The sequence below is a fragment of the Capra hircus genome, chromosome 22, assembly GCF_001704415.2.
Source record: "Capra hircus breed San Clemente chromosome 22, ASM170441v1, whole genome shotgun sequence".
NCBI lineage: Eukaryota > Metazoa > Chordata > Mammalia > Artiodactyla > Bovidae > Capra > Capra hircus.
The window spans coordinates 5,093,992-5,115,634 of record NC_030829.1 but is presented as its reverse complement, the minus strand read 5'-3'; the positions used below and the strand labels follow the sequence as shown (position 1 = coordinate 5,115,634).

At 45.2% G+C, this 21,643-nt stretch overlaps 1 protein-coding gene across 1 annotated transcript in view; it reads right to left on the bottom strand.

Annotated features, from left to right (window-relative positions):
- The window catches only part of TGFBR2 (transforming growth factor beta receptor 2), an 89,951-nt gene continuing 74,808 nt past the window's right edge, over positions 6,501-21,643 (bottom strand). Inside the window, 2 exon segments of the mRNA XM_018067217.1 lie at positions 6,501-8,992; positions 11,724-11,851. Coding sequence (XP_017922706.1) covers positions 8,813-8,992; positions 11,724-11,851 — 308 coding nt within the window. The 3' untranslated portion in view covers positions 6,501-8,812.

Genomic DNA, 21,643 nt, shown 5'->3' with positions numbered 1-21,643 from the left:
ATTTCTACCAGTGATGTAAGGGTATTCCCTTTTCTCCACACCTTCTCTAGAATTTATTGTCTGTAGATTTTTTGATGATGGCCATTCTGACCAGTGTGAGCTGATACCTTATTGTAGATTTGATTTGCATTTCTCTGATAGTGATGTTGAGATATTATGTCTCTAAAATATGACATCATCATAACTTCATTTTGGAGTAGATAATAGACCAAATTGTCAACATCCATTGGATCATCAAAAAAGCAAGAGAGTTCCAGAAAAACATCTGTTTCTGCTTTATTGACTATGCCAAAGCCTTTGACTGTGTGGATCACAACTAACTGTAGAAAATTCTTAAAGAGTTGGGAATACCAGACCACCTTACCTGCCTCTTGAGAAATCTGTATGCAGGTCAGGAAGCAACAATTAGAACCAGATGTGGAACAGACTGGTTCCAAATTGGCAAAGGAGTATGTCAAGACTGTATACTGTCACCCTGCTTATTTAACTTATATGCAGAGTACATCATGCAAAATGCCAGGCTGGATGAAGCATAAGCTGGAATCAAGATTGCTGGGAGAAATATCAATAACCTCAGATACGCAGACCACGATTATGGCAGAAAGCAAAGAGGAATTCAAGAGCCTCTTGACAAAAGTGAAAGAAGAAAGGGAAAAAGCTGGCTTAAAGCTCAACATTTAAAAAACTAAGATCATGGCACCTGGCCCCATCACTTCATGGCAAATTGATGGGGGAAACAATGGAAACAGTAACAGACTTTATTTTTTTGTGCTCCTAAGTCACTGCAGATGGTAACTGCAGCATGAAAAAAAAAAGATGCTTGCCCCTTGGAGGAAAAGCTGTGACCAACCTGGACAGCATGTTAAAAAGCAGAGACATTACTTTGCCAACAAATGTCCATCTAGTCAAAGCTATGGTTTTTCTAGTAGTTATGTATAGATGTGAAGGTCGGACCATAAAGAAGGCTGAGTGCCGAAGAATTGATGCTTTTGAACTGTGGTGTTGGAAAAGATTCTTGAGAGTCCCTTGGACTTCATGGAGATCCAACAAGTCCATCCTGAAGGAAATCAGTCATGAATATTCACTGGAAGGACTGATGCTGAAGCTGAAACTCCAGTCTTTTGGCCACTTGATCTGAAGAACTGACTCACTGGAAAAGACCCTGATGCTGGGAAAGATTGAAGGCAGGAGGAGAAGGGGATGACAGTGGATGAGATGGTTGGATGGCATCACTGACTCAATGGACATGAGTTTGAGCAAGCTCTGGGAGTTAGTGATGGACAGGGAAGCCTGGCGTGCTGCAGTCCATGGGGCTGCAAAGTCAGACACAACTGAGCGACTGAACTGAACTGAATAGAAATCAATACTTAACATGCACCTATCTCTGTCCTAACCACTTTGAAAATAGTGAACTCTATTTTTATAGTTATTCTTACTACTCTCCCAGGTAGGTTCCATTTTATTTGGTAAGGAATCAAATAGAATGATTAAAAGGCTCACACCATGTCAGATAGTCAGTGCAGAGCTAGGATTTGAACCAAACCAACTGGACATGGAACAACAGACTGGTTCCAGATAGGAAAAGGAGTACGTCAAGGCTGTGTATTATCACCCCGCTTATTTAATTTATATGCAGAGTACATTTGAGAAACACTGGGCTGGAAGAAGCACAAGCTGGAATAAATATTGCTGGGAGAAATATCAATAACCTCACATATGCAGATGACACCACCCTTATGGCAGAAAGTGAAAAGGAACTAACAAGCCTCTTGATGAAAGTGAAAGAGGAGAGTGAAAAAGTTGGCTTAAAGCTCAACATTCAGAAAACGAAGATCATGGCATCTGGTCCCATCACTTCATGGGAAATAGATGGGGAAACAGTGGAAACAGTGTCAGACTTTATTTTTTGGGTCTCCAAAATCACTGCAGATGGTGATTGCAGCCATGAAATTAAAAGACGCTTACTCCTTGGAAGAAAAGTTATGACCAACCTAGATAGCATATTCAAAAGCAGAGATATTACTTTGCCAACAAAGTTCTGTATAGTCAAGGCTATAGTTTTTCCTGTGGTCATGTATGGATGTGAGAGTTGGACTGTGAAGAAAGCTGAGTGCTGAAGAATTGATGCTTTTGAAATGTGGTGTTGGAGAAGACTGTTGAGAGTCCCTTGGACTGCAAGGAGATTCAACCAGTCCATTCTAAACATCAGTCCTGGGTGTTCTTTGGAAGGAATGATGCCAAAGCTGAAGCTCCAGTACTTTGGCCACCTCATGTGAAGAGTTGACTCATTGGAAAAGACTCTGATGCTGGGAGAGATTGGGGCCAGGAGGAGAAGGGGACGACAGAAGATGAGATGGCTGGATGGCATCACCGACTTGATGGACCTGAGTTTGAGTGAACTCCGGGAGTTGGTGATGGACAGGGAGGCCTGGTGTGCTGCGATTTATGGGGTCACAAGAGTTGGACACGACTGAGCGACTGAACTGAAGGAAGTCTGGCTCCAGAGGTCCCAATTTTAATCATTTTGTTATGAATAGACAAAATATGACATTTTGAAAACACATCATTCTTTTTGATGACTCTCTAGCACCAGGGCTATCATTACTGTCTACATTGCAGACACAGAGGGGGAAGATTAGAGGACAGTTTTAGCAGTGCTGTTTCGCATAGGCTGCACAAGTGTGACTTTTCAGGAAGGGGTGTGTGTGTGTGGGAAAAGTGAGAGCACACATTTCATAGCATGTGCAATTTTAGCTTAATTAGAATAGGAAGACTCTTAATAAGCTATTTTTAAATGCACCAATATCAGGAGGTATATTAGAATTAAATTTCACCACATGAGGCTGATTGGCAGGCCATGTAATGGGGGAAAGTTCCCAGTCTTGTCTTTATCTGAACAGTTTGCAAAGTAGGTCCCAAAGCCATGGCCCCACACTCATGGTCTGGAGCTATAATTATCCAAGTTCAAAAAACAAAAACTAATTGGAAATGTCATAAGTAATGATTAAGCAGCCTATTTCGGGAGGAAAATGAACAAAATTGCAGATGTCAACTGTAGTGATTTTTGTGAAAACGGATGGACAAGTTTGCTAAATGAAAACTTCCCTGTCACTCAGGAAGGCTTTTCCCTCAAGACTAGACTATTAGTGGACACACTGTCATTTGCATAGAGAACTTAAAAGCCACCACTGCACACTAGACACTGCCAGGCACAGAGAGTGCCTGCATTCCAGAGCTACTGAAGGGTGTGAGGGCCAGGACCCTGCTGGGGGCACTTGGAGATTTACCACCACCAGGAATGCTCTCGACTTTGCAGTAGCCAGAACTGAAATAACCCGGGCAAAACGGAGCCCTCGAGGCGGGTTGGAAGACCTTGGCTCCCGTTTTGGCTGGAGCACTTGGGCTGGAGCCCAGAATCCATTCCTTTGAGGAATAGTCTTCTCCCTAGCGCCACCCCAACCCCTCCAGTGTGCACTGCATCATCCTCATCTGGGTTTGACCATAAGGAGTCAGACCCTTGAGCATCCTAGGCTCCACCTGCCTTCAGCTCCCGCTTCACCTTGTATTCAGGGTCTATGTGTGGGCTCCGGCATCCGACTGCTTCAGTTGGCAGTCCTGGCCTTAGGACCGCTCACCATGGGCCCTTACTGATGTCTCACTCCCTGCTTCAATTTCCTCACCTCTAATGTGGAGGTGAGACTACCTCATAGGTTGGTGGTGATGATGAAAACAGATACACATGGTAAAACACAGCACATGGTGTTTGGTGCTTCCCAAGGGCTTGTATGGATCTGCTTCCTTGCAGGGAGCATGCTAACCTCATCATTCCTCATCCCAGCCCCTGCAGCTGCCCCAAATAAGGACAATTATCTACTTAATGCATTAAAAAAAAAGTCAATTCAAGTTTTTAAACTCAGCTATATTTCAAGCCATAATATTTGTAAAAGTCCAGGCTGAATGTGTTAATTTTTTTCTAGCATATGCTAAAAAATAAACAGACACACTAAAAAAAAAAATGTTTTTAAAGGCTGACACAGTCTGAAACTTTCTGAAGGAGTGTGCACATTCGTCCCCCAGTCCTGCTCTCAGCAAGAACTTAGGCAGCACTTCTCACATGAGAGGAAGCATGTCAGGCAGCACAGATGAGGACATGCACACCTTCCCTGTCCTGGTTGGGCATACAGCCCCAGGGGAGCAGGGGGGGATGAGAATGATGGTGCCGTGCAGATGAGGCAGGACGTTTTGTGGTGATGTGGCCCTGTTATGCCACCGGGCAGACCAGCCCTCAGGAGACAGGACAGAAAAGAACCAAGCATTATGCCAAATGATTATTCCAGATTCGAGGTCCAGGACAACTTGGCTCTGCAAGCAGACCTACCTCTCTGAGACCCTAAGCTTCTTACCGGAGTCTTCCAAGCATTTCTCATCTGTGAAATGGGCACAGTAGCTGCCTCAGAGGAAGTCCAGGCCAGTGCTCAGTGAATGGGCATCCTCCCCAGATGACTGGTGTGTACCCAGGACAGGAGCTGCTCTGTGCTCCAGGCTTGCGGCACATCCATTTCTCCTCTGTGCTGTTCGCATTCCCTAAGATGTATCTCAGTCTTAGCCTCTCTGGAAAGCAGCCCTGGCACACTAAAGCAGCCTAACATTGGCCAATATGCCCCGAGGGCTTTCCAATTTCAATACCAACTCCAAAAGCCTTACCAGTATTCCTTACCACAGTGGTCTCTGGAATCAGGTGAAGCCTGTAAAAATTCCATTGTACACATGATTAAAGTGAGGCATGGGAAGATTAAGTAATTTACTCAGGTCACGTAGGTGGTAAATGGAGGAGCAGGTAATGGCTAAAATTAGTATCTCTAAAACTGCCAAGCTGCTAGTTAAGATAGCATTAGCACTAATGCCCACAGTAGGACAGGACCACGTCCAGCTAAGCGGCCCTCAGCTGGGATTTTGTCCTCAGGGGATATCTGGAAATGTTGGTGATGCTTTTGGTTGTCACAGCTGTGGGGGTGGGTGCACTGTTGCTGCGAATGCATATTGGTGCAACCACTATGTAAAACAATATGGAGGGTCCTCAAAAGTTTCAAAATAGAGCTACTGAACAATCCAGCAATTCCACCTCTGGGTATTTATCCAAACAAAATGAAAACATATCTGTGTCCCATGTTCACTGCAGCATTAAGCCAATATATAAAGTTAAGTGTCCACTGATGGATAAATGGATTGAAAAATGTGGCACTTATATACAACAGAATATTTTCAGTCATGAAAATTTAAATCTTGTCATTTGTGAAAACACGGACGGAAGTTGAGGGCATCATGCTTAGTGAAATAAGTCAGACAGAAAAATACAAATACCATTAAGATCTCACTGATGTGTGGAATCTGAAAATAAAAAAGGTGAGCTACAGAGAACACACTGGTGGTTGCCAGAGAGGCAGAGGGTGGGAGTGGATGAAATGGGTGAAAGGGGTCAAAATGTATAAACTTTCAGTTTATAAGTCCCAGGGATCTAATGTGTAGCATGGCAACAATAGATAATAATACCATATTGCATGTTTGAAAGTTGCTAAGAGTAGGTTTTAAAAGTTAAGGAATGATGCTAAAGCTGAAACTCCAGTACTTTGGCCACCTCATGCGAAGAGTTGACTCATTGGAAAAGACTCTGATGCTGGGAGAGATTGGGGCCAGGAGGAGAAGGGGACGACAGAGGATGAGATGGCTGGATGGCATCGTTGACTCGATGGACGTGAGTCTGAGTGAACTCCAGGAGTTGGTGATGGACAGGGAGGCCTGGCGTGCTGCGATTCATGGGGTCACAAAGAGTCGGACGCAACTAAACTGAACTGAACTGAACCATAAGAAAAAAAATTCTGTAACTGTGATGATGGATGCTACCTAAACTTATGGTGGCCCTTTCACAATACATTCAAATATTGCATTATTCTGTTGTATGCCTAAAACTTATATAGTGTTTATATCAATTATACCTCAATGAAAAAGCTTCAAGCGAGATGAGGTGGCTAGGTAGACAGGAAGAGGCAGGAAGCATGACAGCTGGAGGAGGAAAAAGATGGTGGCAGCCAGTTACTGGGAGGAGGAAGCGAGGGCAGAAGCAAGCATGTGCAGAGCCAAGGCTGTGCCACGCCCCATTAGAAGCCAAGCTCTGTGAGAAGCCACGCCCCAGGAGAAGCCACGCCCCAGGAGAAGCCACGCCCCAGGAGAAGCCACGGGGAAACAATGGACATGTACTGTTCAGAGATGCAGAGTGACACCGTGCTGACCCTGGGATGAGCAGCAAGACACCATCAGCACCTGCCACATGTCACAGTACTAAGTGACTGATTTTTAGAAATAGGGACCTGCCACAGTCAGGTGAAGATGACAGGGAACGTGGGAAAGCTGGAGAGGATCTGTCTTGTGGATTTTTCTGCAGACTACAAAATAACCAAATGAGGCTTGCGGGCTCCTATGAACAGGAACAGGAGGCAGGAAGCTGACCTGAGTACTTTTGCTTTATTCAATCGAATAAACATTTTATTTATATAAAAGACAATGCATAGAATGAAAATAAGTGCTTGACACATTTGATATAAAAAGAGTATACAGCATTCACATTCCTATTTTAATACATGAGTATTGCTGAAATGTTCCATAAAAGAATAAAATTTTCCCTTTACGTAGTGAAAAAAGTCAGTATTTTTAGGAACTACAGAATGTTATTCCTTGGTCTTTTTCTTGAATAAGGAGAAAACAAACATAAAACAAGCCACAGTATCATCTACATTCCAGTTTATGCTGATGATGACCCAGAAGTGATAAAGCTCTTTTGAATCTTGGAAGTTCTCATAATGGACCAGTATTCTAGAAATTCACCACTAGAGGTCAATGAGCAACAGCGATTGGGACAGCATCACCAGCTCTAAAGTGCACGGGACTTCTGGGCACTTCCATGGCATTGTGGCCAAACTGCTTTATCTCTGTCAGTCCACCTGAACCGAGAAGGGTTCCTAAAAATTCCACCTAATCCCAACTTCAGCGTGTCTGCTAAAACCCCAACGAGATGTGGCTTCCAAAACCCAAGCAGAGCTGATCTGATCATTGCCAGTCCCTCTCCAATATTCCTACCTATTCGGCTGAAAATAAGCTTCAAATCATTTTTACAAAAGAGCTTATTTGCAGCATTAACACCTGTTTGTGGATTACCAAGTTTCCTATGGAGGATTAAAGCTCATTCTTGGTTCTTACCCACATGGACACAGATTTCCTAACTGCAGATGGGACTCCTGCATCCCACATTCAAATTCTGCAAACACTGGGAAGGTGGGTAAGAGCCTAAGAGACTGGTAACCATGACAACAACTTCTTGGAGTAAAGGTCTCCCCCCTTGAATGCAGAGGGGAACACTCTTAACATACAAGCAAAAGAGATTTGGGTTAACAGGGACCATCCAGAGGCAGTCCTTGTCACTCCAGAAAAAAAAGGCCAACTTCAAATTTTAACCCCAGGAAGGGAATCAAAACCACACTCTATTAGCCAGAGAATGGTTGCGTGAATGCACATTTCTTGCAGGGAACCTTGGCTGGGGAAAGAAGGTTTAATTCCCAAACTAGGGTGAGAACAGGGGGAGAGAGCAGCTTTCTAAGTGTGTCTACACCTTCATCTGTGAATGACGTGGGACAGTGAGAACTGTAAGCTGTCTGCTATCTAGTCTCACTCGGGGATCCCAAATTTTTTTGCAAAATCTCCAGATATTTAAAAAGTGGCTCAATTTTGTTAAACACTGTGCTGGCCAAGCAGAACACACGTTCCAAGTGCCTGGAGAGACAGTCCTGACTGTCGCAGCACGATGCTGCTTCAATACTGTCCATGTGGCCAAAACGCGCTCAAGCCCCCTGGAGCCTGAGACCTGCCAGTGATGCACAGCGAGCGGAGGACAGAAACCAAGCTGATGAAAAGCTGAACATGAAGAACCTGGAAGGGAGATCTGTCCCCTTTTAGGAAATGGGGAACAGTAACAAAGGTTGGGGGGGGACTTTTTTAAAAAGAACACTTTCTCAGTACAAGGTGTGGCAATTTCACGGGTAGGGAAACATGTTCTGATTTTTCTGTAGCTTGTGGAGGTAAAAGATGGGACTTAAAACGTTAACGCGATGAGACTTTCAGAGCTAGCTGAGGAAGGCGGTTCACAAACCAGACGTGGGTGTGAAGCTCAGTGCCGAGTCCAGGAGAGATGATGGGACGTGGGGACCTCGGGGTCTGGTCCCCAGACAGTGCGGCTCCGATTGGCTCCACAGCCAGAACAGGACCCAGTGCAGGGAGTTACTACGTTGCAAAAGCAAGTGCAATGTTGGCACAGCAGGCTCCGAGACCTGAGCCTCTCTCTGAAGGCAGAGACCCCCTCCCCCTGTGCCCCAAGCCCAGCACATGCGTGCCACCACGTGCTGAGGCTGCCCATCCAGCCCACGTCTGGACACGTGTGATCTCTGTCCTCACCTCTTTCCACTAGTATGGCTGTGTATATATAGACATATATAGATATATATAAACATAGCTATTTCATATTTATATACAGGCATTAATAAAGTGCAAATGTTATTGGCTATTGTAAGATCAATCTCATTTCCTGAGGAAGTGCTAACACAGCTTATCCTATGACAACGTCAAAGGCAGAGGCTGCTTCCTGCCACCCCCTCCCAGCTCGGGGGAGGGAGCACCCCGGGTTCCAGGAAGCATCGTCAGGGGCAGCTTCCTGCTGACCCTGCTCTTTGGCCACAGGGCGGCCGGGCTGGGCCGGCCGCGGGAAGAGCTATTTGGTAGTGTTGAGGGAGCCGTCTTCGGGGATCTTCTCCTCCGAGCTGCTCCTCCCCGAGAGCCTGTCCAGGTGCTCCAGCTCGCTGAAGCGCTCGGCCACGCACTGCGCTGTGAGCCGGGCCTCGGGGTCATGGTCCCAGCACTCGGCCAGCGTCTCGCACACCATCTGGATGCCCTGCAGGGGGAGAGGGTCCACAGGCCCCTGAGAGGGGGTGGCAGCTCCTGGGGTGGGGAGCCCCCCGGCGCCATCTGACTGCAGCACTCGGGGGCTCCCGCTCACAGGAAGCGGGGAAGCAGAGACACAGATAGAGAGGCTCAGGTCCCCAGCAGGCTTCTGGGGACAGCAGCATACCCGTTCGTGAAAATTCCCAAGAAGTGGGCTTGCACTGCCATTTCCCACCTCTCTATTTGGGGAGCGGGGGTGCAGTAACAGGCTTTACTATTGAGGGAAGCTTTAGGTTCACAGTAAAATTTCCATACCACCTACCCCCTCCCCCCAACGCAGACCGCCTCCCCCACCATCAACACGCTACGTCTGTGTGAGGCATTTGTTAAAGCCAGTAAAGCAACACTAACACATCACTGTTGACCACAGTCAGCCAGAGTGAGGTTTCATGGTGAGGTACAGGATCAGGGTTCTGACAAGCGTCCATCATTACAGCCTTCACAAGGTCACTGCCCTGAATATCCTCTGCGTGTGCCTCCTCGGCCCTCCTTCTTTTTTCGAGCCCCCAACAACCACTGACCTCTCAACTGTCTCAATGGTATTGCCTTTTCCAGAGAGTCAGAGCTGGAATCACATGTGTATGTTAGTCACTCAGTCGTGTCCAACTCTGTGACCCCATGGACTGTAGCCCGACAGGCTCCTCTGTCCTTGGGGATTCTCCAGGCAAGAATACTGGAGAATACTGGAGTGGGTTGCCGTGCCCTTCTCCAGGGGATCTTCCTGACCCAGGGATCGAACCCAGGGCTCCTGCACTGTAGGCAGATTCTTTACCATCTGAGCCACCCGCATTCCTATTTAAACAGGACTGACTATCCCAGCTGGAGGGACATGTGGGCATGAGTCTGGTTACATTAGTCAAGCCCACATGCTTTGTAAGGATCCAAGCCCATCTTCCAACAGTTTCAAGGACACCCTCTGCTCGGCCCTTCCTCTCCAGCTTCAGCCTGGACCCTGGGAAACAGCTGTCTTCGTATGTCCTGCAGGCTGTATCAGGGGTCTTGACCTAACCCCCTGAAGGCCCCACTCAGAAAGGCCCATCCAGAAAATGGTGTCCACAACAGACAACCACGGTCTCTCTCGTGGCTTTAACTCTCATTTTGCAAATGCTTTGGTTAGTTCAAGTTGTTTTTTGGAAATAAGGCAGACATGGACTAATTACGTAGCCCAAAGAGTGGAAACAGACTCTGCCTCTCAGAGGCCCGGCCCTGCCACTGGTGAGCGCGCACACGGGTGGCCCGGGGGATGCATCCGTCCCAGCCCTTCCCTGAGAGCAGCACCTGCCTGTCTGCAGTCTGAGCAACAGCACCCCACACCCAGCACCTGCCCTCCCTTCCTGCCCCGTGAGTGAGCCCATGATGTTGGATTAATTGTATAATTCCCCTAATTGATGGTATTGATTGATGGCCCTGTTAAGAGTGGAGTGTTATTATTGGTACACAAGTAACATTTATTTTATTCTGGCACTGTAATTACAGGCAGTAAATTAAATTAAATATTAAGCATTAACTTGAAATCAATAGGGCAACAAATCTCATTAAGAGGAAAAATGTATTATGCAAATTCTTTCCAGAATTTTATCATCATGAATAATGGCTATTCATTATAAGAACTGTATGGCAGAGGAGGCGACAGAGCTGAAGGAAACAATATCGCACCTTCTGAGTTCAGAGTGAACACAAAACAGCTTTGCATTTTCAAAGTCAAAGAGGCTCTGCTGAAAGCTGGGGAGAAACCTTGGGCCCCCACGGTAGGGTCCACGGCCTGGTGCAGGCTCTCCCTGATGTCAGCGGGCCTGCCCACTGAAGCGGCTCTCAGCCAGGCGGGTACACACAGGCTTCCTGCTCCATCTGTCTCCTTGGCCACGCCTGACCTGTGGTTTCGGCTTCTCATCTGCATTCGCCTTACCCTTAGGAAACCTAGGACCTAGCCCAGCCCTCCCTGGGTGAGGGAATTCACCCAAAGGCATCCATAAAAGGTTTACGTCAATGGAAAAGACAGGGTGTCGTGAGCTGGGAGCACGGGGCTGTGGTCCAGAGCTCCTCCCTGCTGTGCCAGACCGTCCCGGCTCCCGCAGCCCACGGGTGCTCCTCCCCCTCCGCTGCCCCATCAAAATGCCCCCACAGCAAAGAATCTGCTGCGGACGGACGGCCGCATCCACCGCCTATCAGGAGGTTCTGGAAAGACAGATTTCCTGTTTGTTCCCCTGCCCTCTGCTCTTCTTTGCCTTTCTTCATCCTGGCCTCCTCCCTGACAGGCCTGCAGCGGCCTGAGCACACAGCAGCCCCTCACGGGCCAGCTGGCGGACAGTCCCCTTCTTTCTCACAAGTAGTTCCTGCCAATGGTGAAGGCTCCCAGAAGAAAACATTTGGAACCCAGAAGAGAGCAAAACACAAACTCCCTATGGAAAGGATGAGTGGCAGAGGCTGTAAACACAATATTTTAGTTCAGAACCAAGGGGTCTTGGACAATATGACAGGTGCCCGTCACACGCTGTGTGTGAGCCCTTTCTTACTTGTGGTGGGACATACAGTAACAAGGCCATCCCTTTTTACTGAAACTCCTTTATGAAGAAAACCAAGCAGAATCACGGAACACATAAGATTGGTGCCCAGCAGCCTGGACCTCTCTGCTGCCTGAGCTGTCCCCCTCCCTCTGGGTGAATACCGCGGCCCCTCCTCACCTGGTGGTTGAGCCAGGAGCTGGGGATCTCTGGCCGGCCCCGGTCTCTCAGCACGCTGTCCTTCATGCTCTCCACGCAGGGGTGCTCCCGCACCTTCGACCCGAACGGAGGCTCGTAGTCCTTCACTTCTGTTGGAGAGAGCAGGCGGACACAGGGCCTTGAGAGGGCATGCACAGCTGGGATCCTGACTGTCAGGACTCGCCTGTGATTACGCTGGGGGTGGTTTTTAATTCTAATCGATTAATAAAATTATAAGGAGGGGTCATAGAAGGACCTTGAAGTCGTCAACATGTGACTGACTGATCAGTGACCATGAAGTGCTAACGACTGGAGACAGATCCGAGAACAAGATCAACCAGGTCAGGGGATACGGGCTTTAAGGATCGTGGTTCCTGGGAGGTAGAAAAACCTTCCGTATTACAAAGGTTCGTGGCCCTACAAAGGTCTGCAGCACATAAATAGATTTAATATGTGGTATTAAATTTCTTGCAGAGATTCAGTCATATAAAAACGGAATGAAACTGATAGATGCTGCAACACAGATCACGCCAAATGAAGTAAGCCAGACATTAAATGACAAATATTGTATGGTCCCCCTTATGTAAGGCACCTAGAATAGGCTACTTCACAGAGGCAGAGAGGAGAAGAGAGGTTGCTGGGGGATGGAGAGACTGTTCACTAGTACAGCTTTTCAGCTGGGGAAGATGGAAAAGTTCTGGAAATGGATAATGATGATGATGATGATTACACAACACTGTGAATGGACTTAATGCTACCCAACTGCACCACTTACTTTTTTTAAAATCGTAAACAGTTAGAAATGGCTAAACTGGTGAATTTTATATCATGTATATTTTCCCACAGGAATAAAAAGTCGTGGGGAGTAGTGATTATGAAAAAAAAAGTCTACAAAGGCCCCTTTCAATAGTAATAATGTAAAAGAGGTTCAGAAACGCTGTTTTAGTTAGCTGACAGAGGAGAGAGATTGATAACAAACACAATTCTAAAATGTAATTTTCCTTCAGTGGTACTCGCTAAAAAGAAAATAATGAAGGATGATGTAAACCCTTCATCAGAGTTTCAGGTTTCAATAAGGTCCATTTCTTTTCTTTTTTTAAGGGAAATTCATGTCACTTATTTTCTTCTAATTTTTTCCAATTGAAGTATAGTTGCTCAGTCACGTCCATCTCTTTGTGACCCCATGGACTGGAGCCCACCAGGCTTCTCTGTCCATGGGATTTTCCAGGCAAGGATACTGGAGTGGTTTGCCATTTCCGACTCCAGGGGATCTTCCCGACCCAGGGATGGAACCTGCGTCTTTTAGATCTCCTTGACTGGCAGGCGGACCACATTGTATCAGTTTCAGGTATGGACCACATTGTATCAGTTTCAGGTATGGACCAAACATAGTAACTCAGTGTTTTTATAGGCTGTGCTCTTATAAAGTTGTAAAGACAGCTATGTTTTCTATGCTGTCCACTGTACCCTTGTAACTTACCTATCTCATTCCTAGTAGTCTGTATCTCTTAATCACCCTCACCCATTTCCCCTCCCCTGAGCCCCCACCCTGCTGGCAATGAGTGGCAGTTTATCTGCCTCTTATTTCATTCTGTAGATTTCATATTTAAGTGAAATCAAGCAGTATTTGTCTTTCTCTGTCCGCCTTATTTCACTAAGCATAATATCCTCTAGCTCCATCCATGTCATTGCAAATGGCAAAATTTCATTCTCTTTTATGGCTAATATTCCATTGTGTGTGTGTGTGTGTGTGTGTGTGTACACACATACTTTTTTGCATGTAGTATGAAAAAATGTCATTTCACTCTTTCGTGCGTAACTGTCCAGCTTTCCCAGCACCACTTACTGAAGAGAATGTCTTCTCTCCGTTGTATATTCTTGCCCCCCGTGTTGCAGGGTAGTTGACCGCAAGTGTGTGGGTTTATTTCCGGGCCCTCTATTCTGTTCCATTGGTCTCCATGTCTGTTTTTGTGCCTGTACCACACCATTTTGATTACTGCTGCTTTGTAGTACAGCTGCTTTGTAGTACAGTCTGAACTCAGGGAGCATGATTCTTCCAGTTTTGTTCTTTTTCTCTCAAGATTACTTTGGCTATTTGGGGTCTTTGGTAGTTCCATACACATTTTAGGATTATTTTGCTCTAGTTCTGTGAAAAATGTCATGGGTATTTTGATAGGGATTACATTAAATCTGCAGACTGCTTTGAATATTATGAACATTTTAACAATATTAATCTTTTATTCCATGAACATGGGATATCTTTCCATTTACCCTTATTCAATGTCTTATAGTGTTTAGAGTACAGGTAGTCTTCTACCCTTGGTTAAATTTATCCCTAGGTATTTTATTATTATTTCATTGTAAATCAGATTGTTTTCTTAATTTCTCTTTCCAAATAGTTCATCATTAGTGTTTAGAAATGCAACATATTTCTATATATTAATCCTGCATCCTGCAACTTAACTGAATTCATTCATTAGTCCCATTAGATTTTTGGTGGTATCTTTAGGGTTTTCTATATATAATATCATGTCATCTGCAAATGGTGACAATTTCTTCTCTCTTTATTTGGATGCCTCTTTTTTCTTGTTTAACTGCTGTACCTAAAACTTCCAATAATATGTTAAATAGAATTGGCAACTTTGGCATACTTGTCATGTTCTTAATTTTAGATAAAAACCTTTCAGCTTTTCACAACTGAGTATAATGTTAGCTGTAGATTTATCGTAAATGGTCTTTATTATGTTGAATTGTGTTCCCTCTGTATCATATTTGTTGAGAGTTTTTATCACAAATGAATGAATCTTAGGTCCTATCCAAAGTGGCCCATGTATAAACTCGAGGTGAAGATTAGAAAGGTTGTTAATTTAAGTGGGTGGGACAATACCCACGTCAGTGAGTCACAGGACAATTTAGAAAATAAAAACACTACAGTACTGAAACATGTCTGAGCCCAAAGGGAAGAGTGGGCATGATTCAACATTTTCCTCCAAAACAAATACAACCTTTGGCCTTTACTTCAAAATAACCCTGTTTAATGAGTGAAACTTTCAATAAATTGCCCTTACAGGCTTAGAATTGAAGAAGCATTTAAGGCAAAATGACATTTTGAAAAGAGATGGTTTGTTCTTGTTTATTTGACTTTCTCCCATTCCCAGAACCCTCTTGCATATTTATCTTCTTCAGCCTCACCCAGCCAGAAGCGCTGGCAGGATCCTGTTTTTTTCCTTAGTTGGGATGAAGGCTTCTCTCACCCTCCTCGTACCCTCCATCACTTTGAGACAAGCATAAACCATCCTACTGTCTGCTTCTGCCTTCAAGAGCCCGCAGGCCCTAAGTCTATACCACTCTGGAGGTGAGATCTGAATGTTACTTTGGATAGTACTTAGATGTCTTAGTTCTTTCTTCCATTCCCTTACCTTTTTACCAGACTGTAAATTCCTAAAGACCAAGACACAGACTGAGTTTTATGTTCTAATTCCCTCCTAAAATTATGTCTTATACATAGGTGGCTTTCAATAAATATGAGCTGGCGTGGATTCAAGCAAAAGCTGAGAACTCAGAATCAGAGTTTGTTCTCAGTAAGCGTTTACTCTGACCTAACTCTTCTCTTCTCTTCTCTAAACTAATGGGCTTCTGAACTGGATGACCTCCACGTCCCCGCTCCAGAGCTGTCCTGTAGCCCAATCCGATCAAATGATGGTGCTGTCTTGGTGCCACGCCCTGAGGTATGTGTAATATAATGTGGTGTGACAGGGTCTGCATATGACATAAACCGCTCCTTAGACAATGTATTAGTCCACTGACTCTCCCTTTCCAGCCGTTTTGGCTGCCGTAGCAGGTGTGGCTGGCAGCCTGCCTAAAGCCCCTTTACTGAGCCATAGGCACCAGCCCCCAGCTGCTGCAGGCATTGGGTCGTAAGGGCACACGCTCTCTCCCTTCTGTGGAGAACTGCCCTTGGCTAATAGGAGCTTCCTGGCCTGGAGACTTCTAGAATATGACAGCCTCAGCCCTGGGGGCAGTCTGAAGCCAATGACAACATGGGAGTCTGAACAGTCTAAGTGTCTTGCCTCTGGAGGATATGACTGTGGTGCAGTTCATGTCTGGATCAGGATCAGTCCTGGGATCAGGCTGGTGGCAGTGCGGGTGGGGATAAGTGAGACTGTGGCATTTTCCTCTTTGTGCCCTTGATTAAATAATATGAAGAACAGCAGAGAAAGCAAGTCAAAGGGTAGGTCAGAGAGTGCCATCTTTTAAAACACCATCTTCTGAAAATTTGGGGCCTCCCCTGGCAGTCCAGTGGTTAGGACTCTATGCTTCCACTGCAGGGACCACAGGTTCAATCCCTGGTCAGGGAACTAAGGTTCCGTGTGCTGTGCACTGTGGCCAAAAAAAAAAGAAAAGAAAGGAAATACCTCTATGAAAAAAGAATCAAGGAGCTTAGAGAGTAAGATTAAGCTTAGCACTTAAAAGTGCTAACAGTATGCATCATAAGCAGGGATATTGTTGGTTGTGCCTGCCTGGGTCCCTTCACAAGCTAGAGGTGAGGACTTGGAAGAGAGAGGGCAACACTTTGTGCCTCAGTTTCCATATCCACAGCACAAAAGAGAGCGCGAGGGCCGCCACCATCGCTCAGCACACTGCTCCCTCAGCACCTGCAGGGGCCGGTCCCAGGACCAGAGGCAGACGCCAACGTCCGCGGACGCCCAGTCTCCCCCTTGATATTCTGTATACGTGAGCTTTGCAGCCGTGAGTCAAGCAGCTGTGGATCCTAAACTCAATACAAGATCTGTGAGCGGTTAGAGCCGGGCATGCAGAACTGCAGATGCCAGTGGGAGGCACTACCTGTCAACTGACAGCAGGTGGAAGATAAACCCGGAGTCAGGGGTGTGGTGCTGAGATGTGTGTGCGCTCTGCCCCAGCGTCCGCAGTCCCCAGCGGGATCATGCTTCATCTGTTCCCCAGGTGACCGCCTGGGCCTCACCAGCACCCTCCACGTCGTGTCTCACTTCCTGTTCCTTCTCTCCTAGGCCTTTCCTGCCTTCTTTTCCCTACAGACTGCTGAACTTGGATTCCTCTTCAAGAGTCCGGCTGACCCAAGGGTTCGGTCCATCCCCTGGCTGACACCCTGCTCCCCCAGCAGGACCACCTGCTGAGATCAGCACCCCTCCCCCACCGCCCAGGGCTAGGTACACCAGGGACACCCTGGGATCTCCTTGAAGGCTTCAAACAGTTGCCGCTCTAGGAAGCTTCTAGATCTCGCTGCTCTTCTTTCCACCCCCATCCCAGGCTCCCCTGAGGGCCAGGGCCTCAACCTCACCCCTTGGCACTCTTTGTCTGGCTGGAGGCTGTCAGAAGAAAAGTCCGCGTCTCGAGCTCTGGTGCTCAGAGGGGCCTGGGCAATAGGGATGCTCCTCTTAAAGTCAGCATCTGGTCCACAGCTGCTGTTTTGATCGTGGTTCCAACTTCACAGAGCTGCAAAATTGTTGGCAGTTTTCCCCAGAGCGGAACCCTTTTATATCTGTCTTCCTTCCAAATTATCCTGCCTCAAAACGCAGGAAGACGAAGGTTGCTATCCCAGGCTCTCTTCACTCCTCTCCCACCCTCTTCCCTGCCCCCACCCCACTCCTTTCCTTTTGATTCATTTTGTTTCTGCCTCACAGGCTGCAGCAAGCTGAGTTTGTTTCTCGTTGTCTTGTGAAAATACTTGCTCAGCTGGCTGCTGTGTGTCAGCTGCTATTCAAAGGCTGACATGGCGAGGGGTTTGAAAGTCAGGCGGCCTGGGGGCCAGTTTGGCTGGGTGACATGAACACTGCCTGCCGTGCTCCCAGAGGGGGGCCCTGAAAGGACCCGCCTTCCTCTGCCTCCCACACATTACACACAAACTCCTGCATGGACACCAGACGAACCAAAAGCCAGGACAGAGATTTCTTTGTAAGAGAGCCAGTCTCCAGGTTTGTCCTGGAGAGATGGTGAGTTATGACTTACTCCTTTATAAAACAATAACACACCAGCCAGCTCCTTCCATCTTGTTCCCTCCTCAAACGACTCTGAAAAACCTGTTTTCTTGGTTTTTCTGTTGCATACTTCCAGATGACCTAAGTCTCTGAAGTAGCAGTCTCTGTTATTAGCTATGCCCAACTTGGTTTTCCTTTCTGCAACCATCATCCCCAGCCCTGATACTGACACACTGCTTGTCTTTCTAGCATATTTGGTTGTTGTTCACTTACTAAGTTGGGTCCGAGTCTTTGGTAACCTCATGGAGTGCAGCACGCCGTATTAGCTCTTCATTAGACACTCTGTCCCTCGAGGACAAAGATTTTTCTCACTGCTGCACTCTCAGCATTTAAAAAAGTTTATATTGGTCTATAGTTGATTAAAAATGTTGTACCAGCATCAGGTGTACAGCAAAGTGATTCATTTATACATATATATGTATCTATTCTTTTTCAATTTCTTTTCCCATTTAGGTGATCACAGAATATTGAATAGAGTTCCCTGTACTATACACTAGGTCCTTCTTGGTTATCTATCTGATATGTAGCAGTGTGTATATTTCAATCCCAAACTCCCTATTTATCCATCTCTATCACCTTTCTCTTTAATAACCATACGTTTTTCTAAGTCTGTGAGTCTGTTTTGTAATTCATTTTTATCTTTTAAGGCTCTACATATAAGCAACATATCATTTGTCTTTTTCTGTCTGAACTTATTTTTCTTAGTATAATCATCTCTAGGTCCATCCATGTGGCTGCAAATGGCACTGTGTCTCTTTTTCATGGCTGAGTATTATTCCATCGTATATATGAACTACATATTCTTTATCCATTCACCTAGCAATGGATGTTTAGGTTGCCTCCATGTCTTGACTATTTTAAATAGTGTTGCAATGGACACTGGGGTGATATCTATCCTTTTGAACCATGGTTTTCTCCAGAGGTATGCCTAGGACTGGGATCACTGGATCATATGGTAGCTTTATTTTTGGTTTTGTAAGGAACCACCATACTGTTCTCCCAGTAACAGTTCAGGAGGATCCGCTTTTGTCCACAGCCTCTCTTAACATTTATTGTTTGCTCTGATTGGTGTGAGGTGCTCTCTCTTTGTAGTTTTGATTTGCATTTCTCTAGTGATTACTCTTGGAGAAGGCAATGGCATCCCACTCCAGTACTCTTGTCTGGAAAATCCCGTGGACAGGAGCCTGGTAGGCTGCAGTCCATTGGGTTGCAGAGTTGGACACAACTGAGCGACTTCTTTCACTTTTCACTTTCATGCATTGGAGAAGGAAATGGCAACCCACTTCAGTGTTCTTGCCTGGAGAATCCCAGGGATGGCGGAGCCTCGTGGGCTGCCATCTTTGGGGTCATACAGGGTCGGATATGACTAAAGCGACTTAGCGGCAGCAGCAGCAGTGATTACTCCAATCCTTTGGCCACCTGGTGCAAAGAGCTAATTCATTTGAAAAGACCCTGGTGCTGGGAAAGATTGGGGTCAGGAGGAAAAGGGGATGACAGAGGATGAGATGGCTGGATGGCATCACCAACTCAATGGATGTGAGTTTGGGTGAATTCCGGGAGTTGGTGATGGACAGGGAGGCCTGGCGTGCTGCAGTCCATGGGGTCACAAAGAGTCGGACACGACTGAGCGACTGAACTGAACTGAGTGACTAGCAGTACTGACCATCTTTTCATGTGCCTTTTGGCCATCTGTATGGCTTCTTTAGAGAAATGTCCTATTTAGGTCTTTGCCCATTTTTTGATTGGGCTGTTTGTTTGATATTGAGCCGCATGAACTGTTTGTGAATTTTGGAGATTAATCCCTTGTCAGTCTCGTGGTTTGCAAATATTGTCTCCCATTCTGTGAGTTATCTTTTCATTTTGTTCATGGTTTCCTTTACTGTGCAATAGCTTTTGAGTTTAATTAGGTCCCTTTTGTTTTTATTTCCATTACTATAGAAGATGAATCTAAAAAGACATAGCTGTGATTTATGTCAAAGAGTGTCTTGCCTATGTTATCTTCTAAGAGTTTTGTATTATCCTGTCCTGTCTTTAGGTCTTTAATCCATTTTGAGTTTATTTTTGTGTATGGTGTTAGAGAATGTTCTAATTTCATTATTTTGCATGTAGCTGTTCAGTTTTCCCAGCACCATTTATTGAAGATATTGCATTTTCTCCACTGTATGTGTTTGCCTCCTTTGTGCAGATTAATTGACCATGGGTGCATGGGTTCATTCTGCCCTTTCTCTCCTGTGCTGTTGATCTGTATTTCTGTTTTTGCACCAATACCATACTTTTTTGATTACCATAGCTTTGTTGTATAGTCTGACGTTAGGGAGCCTGATTTTTCCAGCTCTGTTTTTCTTCCTCAGGATTGCTTTGGCTATTCTGGGTCTTTTGTGTCTCCACGCAAATGTAAAAAAAATTTATTCCAGTTCTATGAAACATGCCACTGGTTATTTGATAGAGACTGCACTGAATCTGTAGATTGCCTTGGGTAGTATAGTTATTTTGACAATATGACTTCCGATCCAGAAACATGGTGTATCTTTCCATCTGTTGTGTTACCTTTGGTTTCTTTCTTCGGCATGTATAAAATTTTTGGAGTACACGTTTTTTGCCTCCTTAGGTAGATTTATCCCTCGGTATTTTGTTCTTTTTGATGCAATGATAAATAGGATTGTTCCTTTAATTTCATATTGTGGTCTTTTGGTGTTAGTGTGTAGGAATGCAACAGATTTCTGTGTCTTAATTTTGTATCCTGCAATGTTACCAAATTCACTGATGAGCTCAGATAGTTTTCTGGTAGCATCTTCAGGATTTTCTATCTGTAGTATCATGTTATCTGCAAACAGTGATAGTTTTACTTCTTTTCCCATTTGGATTCCTTTTCATTCCTTTTCTTCTCTGATTATAGTGGCTAGGATTTCCAAAGCTGTTGAATAAACTGATGAGAGTGGACATCCGTACCTTGTTCTGACCTTAGAGGAAATGCTTTCAGCTTGTCACCATTCAGTAGGATGCTGACTGTAGGTTTGTCATATATGGCTTTTGTTATGTTGAAGTATGTTCCCTCTATGTCCACCTCCTGGAGATTTTCCTCATACATGAGTGTGAATTTTGTCAGAAGCTTTTTCTGTATCTGTTGAGAGGATCATATGGTATGATGGTTTATTTATATCATATGGTATGAGTATTTACTATAAGAAACAAATTTATTCTTCAGTTAATATGGTGTATTATGCTGATTTATTTGCAGATATTAGGGAAAAATCCTTGCATCTCAGCAGTAAATCCCACTTGATCATGGTCTATGATCCTTTTACTGTATTGTAGGATTTGATTTGCTAGTATTTTTGTTGAAGATTTTTGGGTCTATGTTCAAGAGTGATATTGGTCTGTGATTTTCTTCTTTTCTGATATCTTCGTCTAGTTTTGGTAGCAGAGTGATGGCCTCATAGAATGAGTATGGGAGTGTTTTTGTTTGTTGGGAATTTTAAAATCATGGCTTCAACTCCATACTTGTGATTGGTCTGTTCATATTTTCTGTTTCTTCCTGGGTCAGTCTTGAGAGATTGTACCTTTTTCAGAATGTGTCCGTTCATTCTAAGTTGCCCATTTTATTGGCGTATGGTTGCTTGTAGTAGTCTCTCATGGTCCTTTGTGTTCTGTGATGTCCACTGTAGCTTTTCCTTTTTCGTCTCTAATTTTATTGATTTGAGCCCTCTAGTTTTTCTTGATGAGTCTGGCTAAAGGTTTGCCAATTTTGTTTATCTTTTCAAAGAACTAGCTGTCGAGTTTCACTGACCTTATCTACTGTTTTCTTTGTCTCTATCTCATCTTTCACTGCTCTGATCTTCACGATCTCTTTGCTTGTACTATGGGTTTCATTTGTTGCTTTAGGTA